The sequence below is a fragment of the Capricornis sumatraensis genome, chromosome 16 (genome assembly GCF_032405125.1).
Source record: "Capricornis sumatraensis isolate serow.1 chromosome 16, serow.2, whole genome shotgun sequence".
Taxonomy (NCBI): domain Eukaryota; kingdom Metazoa; phylum Chordata; class Mammalia; order Artiodactyla; family Bovidae; genus Capricornis; species Capricornis sumatraensis.
Window position 1 is genome coordinate 27,096,019 of NC_091084.1, and position 8,875 is coordinate 27,104,893.

Genomic DNA, 8,875 nt, shown 5'->3' on the forward strand with positions numbered 1-8,875 from the left:
TAAGGGATTTGATTTAGATCATACCTGAATGGTCTTATCTGTAAATATGTGTTAGTACTCTATATTTAGTATGATAACTACTAAATGAATTATATGCATGGAAGGAAAAGGAAAGGTGGACATAATAACTCAAAATCACCATAAAGAGCGAAGCTTAGGTAAGATCATATTTTTAAAAACATGGTGTTTTCCATATTGCCTATAATCTGGCCATATGATTTTCATAAAGAAAAGTAGGCCAAGCGAAGAACTGATGAAGGGAAACATTTAAACAGCCAGTCATTTGGTAGTGTAAAATTATTTCATATACTTAATTTTTAAGCCAATGACTTCTAACAGAAATCATCAGCTGGTAGCTAAGGAAGTCATATTTCATGGAAATTAGTCCTGCGATTCCAAAACTGAAAACTAGTTAGAATACGTTTTTTATCTGTGATTATATCAATTGAAATGTATATAACTGCTACTACTGCTGCTGCTAAGTCACTTCAGTCGTGTCCGACTCTGTGCGACCCCATAGACGGCAGCCCAACAGGCTGCCCCGTCCCTGGGATTCTCCAGGCAAGAACACTGGAGTGGGTTGCCATTTCCTTCTCCAATGCATGAAAGTGAAAAGTGAAAGGGAAGTCGCTCAGTCGTGTCTGATTCCCAGCAACTCCATGGACTGCAGCCCACCAGGCTCCTCCGTCCATGGGGTTTTCCAGGCAAGAGTACTGGAGTGGGGTGCCATTGCCTTAAGTAACCCATAATAGTTTATTTTGAAAAGTAAGCCATATTATTTGCTGATAATATATCCTTTTTCTCTCAATACTTTAGTTCTTGTTCAGCTTGAGAAATTCTATTTCTCTGAATCATTGGAACACATTCAGAAATTCCACCTACCCAGAAGCCCCACCAAATCCAGAAATTTCACCAACTGAGACTGAGCTGAGGATAGAGAGCATCATGGAGAAACTAGACCAGCTGATCCCACCCAGACCCTTCACCAACGTGAGCTCCACCACCAGTGCCACACACAGCAGAGCCACCCTCCTCCGCCCTCGAGACACATACTGCAGGGGGGACCAGCTGGACGTCCTGCTGGAGATGAGAGACCACCTCGGACGCAGGAAGGAATATGGCGGAGATTTCCTCAGGGCCAGGATATTTTCCCCAGCCCTGAAAGCAGGTGCTTCTGGAAAGGTGACAGACTTCAACAATGGCACCTACCTTGTGAGCTTCACCCTGTTCTGGGAGGGCCAGGTGTCCCTGTCTGTCCTGCTCATCCACCCCAGTGAAGGGGTGTCGGCTCTCTGGAGGGCCAGGAATCAAGGCTACGACAGGGTGAACTTCACAGGCCAGTTTGCTAATGGCACCTCCCCAGTCTTCTCTAAATGTGGCCTGACCCTTCACACCACTGCTGAACTGTGCGAGTACCTGGACTATCGCGACCAGGAAGCCTTCTACTGCTTGAAGCCTCCCCGTGTTCCCTGTGAGGCACTGACCCACGTGACTACCAGGAATTCAGACATTTCCTATATTAGACAGAAAGAATGGGCCCTTTTCCACAGGTAAATAGGCCTTCAAATACTATTATTGATACAAAGAGGGAGACTTAGGTTCAGACCAACTCTGCTTAATAACTTTTCATTATCAAGCTCCCTTAAGTCAATAATGTTGACTAGGTTATAATCAGAGTCAGTTGGCATGGTAATATATTAGCAGAGCCCCATACAGGTCACCTTCTCAACTGTGCTTTTAGTCATCCTGACTATTTGTAAAACGAGTATAACCCATGAAACAATTTCTATAGGTCTATAGTTCTCCATGTCTTGTCACACTTTTAGATTCAGCAATTTTCTGGAGACCAGCATTTTCTATAATGTATTCCGTGAGATGCCAGTCCTACAGAGTGTTAATAGATGCTATGCAAAACCAAAAATAGAACAACAATGACAAAAAAAAAAAAAAAACCCAAACAAACCAACAAAAAACCCACAGGGAGTGAATGTTATCGTTATTTGGTCTACCTCACCCTTTACATCAAATGAATCACGAAATCCCATGAATTGTATCTTCCAAATAGTCCCTGAACCCAGCCATTTCATTCCATTGCTGTTCCCTCTGTCCTTGTATAAACTATCATTCTGCCTCCAGATTATTGCAATGATCTGCAGAGATGTATCCTTGCTCACAGCCTGCTCTCCTTCCTATCCATACTGCATTCAGACCAGTGTTTTACTTTTCCTTGCCTAAAATCCTTAATATGATCCCATTCCTCGAAGGACGAAATCTTAACTCTTTAGTATGTTTACAAGGGCTTGTCTCTCTCTGAAGCCCCTTATCTCACCTTTCAGGTACCTTGCTCTCTCTGCCACTCAAATTGAGCTCCTTTAATTATACAAATGGAGAAGCAGTGGCACCCCACTCCAGTACTCCTGCCTGGAAAATCCCATGGATGGAGGAGCCTGGTGGGCTGCTCTCTCTCAGCTCTGGCATTTCACAAGCCTGCATCTAAACATCATTTTCACTTTGTTTGGGTAAACTGCTAGTCCCATATTCTTCCATTGTATTCTATTCTCCCCCAATCAAAATACTCATTACACTATTAAATTTCAGATAAACATTTTATATCCTCTGCCAAGCTGTAAGCTCTGTGACCCAATAACTGTGACTATTGGGTTGGCTAAAACGTTCATTTGGGTTTTTCTGTAACATCGTATGGAAAAACCCAAACGAACCTTTTGCCCAATCAAATTTTTTTCAACATTCATTCATTCAATTTGTAAATAGTTCTCACTTTCTATACTCCAGACATAGCTCTAGGTGTTGAGAATTTAACATTCTGAGCTGGGGTAGAAAGACAACAAAGAGATTTGTAACATAAAGTCATCAGAATAAGATCTGAATGTGATAGTGAATGTTATTTTAAAAGCATGGTCAGGTAAGTATCTTGAGCAGCAACCTGAATGAAGTGAGGAAGTGAGCCACGTGTGTTTAAGGGGAACACTGTTTCAAGAAGGGGACTAGAACCTGAAGCAACAGCGTGCTGGAATCTTCCAGGAACATGAAGGGGACCACTGAGGCTGGAATGCAGTGAATGAAGGAAAAAGGAGTTCCAGCAAGTAGGTAGAGCCTTGGAATATCTATTAACTTTAGTATCTATTCCTTCAAGTCAGACAGAACACAAAACACTTCCCAAAATAATTTGACTACAGACCACCTATTTAATGGATTATTTTAAGGGGTTGTGGTTCTATAGTAAATGCTGCTGCAGAATGGCCTTGGTTTTCTAAAACATGTTCAGAAAAGCAAGTTGGTTAGCATAATATCCTGGAAATTCAAGTTCAAATCCAATTCAAACATTATGATGACACAAGGGGAGGGGCAGGATACAACAGACCCTACCTGGCTATAAGATTTCCCTTCCACACCTAGGCCGCCTTTACTTCTTTTTGTTTTCCTGGTCAAGGTGTGAAAAAAATCCATTGATCTTATAGCTCAGCCAAAAAAGGCTGGACTTTTTCAAATAAATATTTTGTTAATAACTAAAGGATACATAATCATGGAGACATAAAGGCCTAAATAATCACAAAAGCATAGAGACCTTCCTGTCTTGAAGGTCTCAAAACCGCATCTCAACTCTATGCACAAAGATTATCTGTGCTTATTCCATATTTCCCATTCGCTACATCTGCTCCCTCTTGAGAAAATGGTCCTCATTGCAGTTTGGGATGGAGGAGCTCTCCTTGCACATTCTCCTGTCTGCTCTCAGGAATGCTGAGTTCTGGGTCTGGCAGGTCTGCAGATCTGTATTTTGGGTCTAATCATACTTCTCAAGTGAGCTATGTTCATGACAATAATCTCCCTGACTCCATTTTACTCCCCAAAAGACACATTTACTTCCTCCATACCCTGCTCTATTCAAACCATTTATCCCTTCCTCCCTCACCCCACACCCCTCCCCGCTCCCCTGCCCATCAATGCATGGAAGTAGAGATATGAATCTGCTCACAGGTGTAGCTGAGTTCATGCTGCTGCTGCTGCTGCTGCTAAGTCGCTTCAGTCATGTCCAACTCTGTGCGACCCCATAGACTATAGCCCACCAGGCTCCTCTGTCCATGAGATTTCCCAGGCAAGAATACTGGAGTGGGCTGCCATTTTCTTCTCCATATCTGGCTTAGTTTATTTGGCAAAATGGTCTCTAGAGTCATCCATATTGTTGCAAATGGCAGGACTTTCTTAAGGCTGAGCAATATTCCACTGTACATATAAAGCATATTTTTCTTTATCTATTTACCCATTGATAGATACTTAGGTTGTTCACATATCATGGCTATTGCCAATAATGCTGCTATGACCACAGAACTACAGATATCTCTTCAAGTTTGCAGAACTCTTATATCAGAAGCTCTGAATGAAGCCCAGTGATCTGAGTTATAACAAGCACTCTAGATGATTCTGATGCAAACTCGTATTAGAAAAGTACTCGCCTAGGAAAATATGTATCCATGAAGGACTAAATTACTATGCATGCTAAATGTGGTAGAATGTGGTCAAAAATAATTTGGATGGTAAAATCGAAGAGATTTATACTTGATTAATTACACATACAAGGTGAGTGACTCTCTGGATCTCTGGATTCCTATCATTAGCAGAAGAACAGTTTTACAGAATTCTGACCTGTTTCCTTTCTGTATAATATCTAAAATATATCAAAATAAAGAAAAAATGTGTACAAGGTGAGTGACACTCTGGATCTCTGGATTCCTATCATTAGCAGGAGAACAGTTTTACAGAATCCTGGCCTGTTTCCTTTCTGTATAATATCTAAATGTATATCAAAATAAAGAAAAAATGTATTTACAGAGAGTTGAGAGTGGTTTGATCGTTCTAAGTCCCTCATGATTCGTTCTTTCTTTAATGTCTCAACAGTTATCAGGCTAATTTATTTTCTCGTTTCTTGAAGGTCCAACGTGGGGGTTGAAATAATGAAGAATTTTGCCTCCATCAAGGTCTCAGCATGTGGCAGTAAGTCTATTGTGTTCAAAATTTATCCATTTAATGGACATCCTTACTGTAAGAGATATTTATTAAACATTGACCATTTCAATCTTTCATTTCCTGGGGTAAATAGTATTAATCATCTTGGGCTTTGCAGAAGGGGTTTTATTCTTGGAAATTATTTTCATATAAATTTAAACCAATTTTCATCTTGAGTCAGCTATAAAAGGCTAGGCAACCCTTCATTTCAGCTGCCTTCTCTCAAAATGTACAGGTTATTTGTATTTGTATTTCAACTTGGGATTTGTTCCTGAAAAACCAATAATTGGGTACTGGTGAAAATGTCTCAAATGAACTACAGAACTTGGAAATTTCTTTGATGGTTTCTAATCTCTCTTTCAGCCAAACCATCTCAGTTAAAGTTCTATAAATGAAAATTCCTGTGGATTTCTTTCAGTTTTATCACATAAACTTCGGTGGTCAATTCAAAGCCATCTCAGTTATCAAAGTGATGTTTCTGCTATACTGAAATTAAAGTGAACTTCAAAGAAGCAAATTACTTCCATTTTAACAGTCAATAGGGTATACATCTATCTACTGCCCTTTTCTCATGTATTCAGAAAATGTTTATTGAGGACCTACTATAGGCAAGGAACTTTGCTAAACCCTGTGGGGATATAAATAAATGAGAAACCCAGATCTAAAGCTCATGGGCTATGGGTGAAAGATAGATTGCTTCCCTCCCACGGCAACCATCATCCATACATAACTTTTACATCAATGAAAGTTCTTTGACTCTTGAGGCCAATTAATTTGTCACACCCCTGTTTGGTTTCCCTCTTGCCTAGATAGCAATTTCTAGTAAAGTCTTATGAGATGGTGTGTTCCTAAACATATATCCCAAATCCGAGCAATGTAGGTAGATAACAAAAAGATGTGGCTTTAAAAAGATTATGTATTTCTTTATTTATTGGCTGCACTGGGGTCTGCGTTGCTGCACGTGGGCTTTCTCTAGCTGTGGTGAACAGGGGCTACTCTTCCTTGTAGTGTGTGGGCTTCTCACTGCGGTGGCTGCTCTTGTTGTAGAGTACAGTCTACAGGCCCAAGAAATCAGTAGCTGTGGCTCTTGGGCTTAGTGCTCCACGGCATGTGGCATCTTCTCGGGCCAGAGACTGAACTACTTTCACCTGTGTTGGCAGGTGGATTCTTAACCACTGGACCATCAGAGAAGATTTTTTTTAACTTATTTATTTATTTTAGTTGGAGGATAATTACAATATTGTGATGTGGCTGATTCATGTTGATGTATGCCAAGATTGATTTTAAAGCAGCAAAAGATAAAAATGGCTCAGTTACACATGGATGGAAAGATTTTGATATGAGTCAGTGAGTTCAGCTTAGGCCACTTTTTAAGTGGAATATTCGGGCTTCTCTGGTGGCTCAGATGATAAAGAATCCACCAGCAATGCAGGAGACCTGGGTTCAGTCTCTGGGTTGGGAAGATCCCCTGGAGGAGGGCATGGCAACCCACACCCGTATCCTTGCCTGGAGAACGTCCATGGACAGAGGAGCCTGACACAGGACAGAGTCGAACATGACTGAGTGACTAAGCACTGCAAAGCGGAATATTCAGAAAAAGCAGATATTGTTCTTCTCTTTTTCTGCACTAATCAGACCACACAGAATATTAAGTTCAGTTCTGGGCACAAGGAAGAAACATGGAAGGAGTTTTCCTGTGAACTAGAAAACATGGTTCTAATATCTATAGAATAACAAGCAGTAATCATTTCATATATGTGTTCAAACTTTCACCATGAAGAGATGTCCAGTCCTGCCTGGCCAGGGTCATGGAAATGATATTCAGCTGGGCTACTGATTCCTGCTTTTAACCACCACGTGTTTCTCCCTCAGTTTTGGCTAGCTGTCTCACTGCATGGCCTTAGGAACAACATGAAGCCCTGGGAAACAATGAAAATTCACAAGGGAAAAATCTAACCCCAATCTGTGTATGTGCACGCTCAGTCATCCAGTCGTGTCTAACTCTTTGCAACCCTATGGATTGTAGCCCTCAAGGCTTCTCGCTCCATGGGATTTTCCAGGCAAGAATATTGGAGTGGATTGCCATTTTCTGCTCAAGAGGATCTTCCCAACCCAGGGGTCAAACCTGCATCTCTAGTATCTCCTGCACTTGCAGGCAGATTCTTTACCACTAAGCTACCTGGGAAACCTCAACCCCATTCTAGGGAATACCATTCATTACTGAGATTATTCAAAAGTGATAAGTTTTAAGTCATCCCTTTAACATGATCTTGTTTAGTCAATATTTGGGAAGAAGACAAAGCAATAGAGAAGGGTGGAGGGAAAAGGGGAAAAAGAGGAAGAAAATGAGGAAACTGTCTTTGAAATAATTTGTGATAATAAAAATTGCTAATTGTGGGAATTTTTATCACCAGAGAATAAGAACATAGAAACCAAATGTCGGCTCGGCATGAAGAGTCCTTTCCCCAGTGGTTATACTGTGAAAAGAAAGTGGATTGCAGCATTTTGTAAACAGATAGAATTAAATGAAACGAAAACTATAAATGACTGCTTGAAGAGAAAACTTATTTACCTAATGGGAGATTCAACACTGCGTCAGTGGATTCAATATTTACCAAAAATGGTAAAAAGTATGTGTCTTATTTTTATTTTGAAATTATAGTTGCCTTCAGAGGCTATTTTTATAAGAGAAGTCTTCATTTTCCTTTTCTGATGTTAATTATTTTATAAAACATGTCAAATATTTGGATTTGGCCTTTGAATCAAAAGTTAAATTTTATCTTTTCACTCTCAAATATCAACATTTTCTTTCTCTTTCTCTATGGTGGTAATAATTTCACAATTTTGTTAAGATTTTAATGCATTTGGTAAAGTTCTCTTCTTCCCATAGGCAGCAATGTTTTTATAGTTAGAAGTGATCTTGGTCAGATTATAAATATGTGCATCTAAAAATTATATCATTATTTTCCTTTTGTTAAAAGAGTTATTGATTTTTTTTTCCCCCATCAGCCTTAAAATATTTTGATCTTCATGGAGTTGGGCCCTTTAAAACACATGTGCTTCTGGATGCTGAAAGACATACTTTGATTCAGTGGAAAAAGCATGGTCATCCATTTATTACCCAAAGTCTGTTCTCGGTAAAGGATGATAATTATATCCCACGGGAAATTGACCGGATAGCTGGAGACAAGGACACTGCCATTGTTATCACTCTTGGTCAGCACTTGAGACCCTTCCCCATAAAAATTTTTATCCGTAGAGCCATCAATGTTCAAAAGGCCATAGAACGACTATTCTTGCGAAGCCCAGAAACCAAGGTGATCCTGAAAACTGAAAACACTAGGAGGCTGTTTGATAATGCAGAGATGTTTAGTGATTTTCACGGTTTTATTCAGAATCTTATCATGAGGGACATTTTCATGGATCTCAATGTGGGTATTATTGATGCCTGGGACATGACTATTGCTGATAGCACCAATAATATCCATCCACCTGATTATGTGATTGAAAATCAGATTAACATGTTCTTAAACTACATTTGCTAGAGGAAAAACATAGCAATAACAAAAATACCCAGCTGTAGCCATTCTATATAGATGACTTCACTTATACTGCAAGGATAGTTTAATATAATCCAAGGTAGGAGGAAACAAAATTGAAAAGTTACTGTTAAAATAAACATAACATAAAATTTACAACCTAAGCCATTTTATGTGTACAATTCCGTGGCATTAATTACATTCACAATATTGTGCAACCACCATCATGATCCCCAGATATTTTTTATCACCCCAAACAGAAACTTTGTATCCATTGATTAATAATTCCCCAACTGCTCTTACCCCCAGATAAC

General features: G+C 39.8%; 1 protein-coding gene across 1 annotated transcript in view; it reads left to right on the forward strand.

Moving 5' to 3' along the window:
* Window positions 1-8,567, forward strand: part of LOC138092920 (NXPE family member 2-like) — a 35,269-nt gene extending 26,702 nt beyond the window's left edge. Inside the window, exons 3-6 of the mRNA XM_068988984.1 lie at window positions 817-1,550; window positions 4,949-5,010; window positions 7,437-7,652; window positions 8,032-8,567. Of these exons, the coding sequence (XP_068845085.1) occupies window positions 817-1,550; window positions 4,949-5,010; window positions 7,437-7,652; window positions 8,032-8,567 (1,548 nt within the window). The remainder of the gene's footprint in view (window positions 1-816; window positions 1,551-4,948; window positions 5,011-7,436; window positions 7,653-8,031) is intronic.
* The last annotated feature ends 308 nt before the right edge of the window (window positions 8,568-8,875 follow it).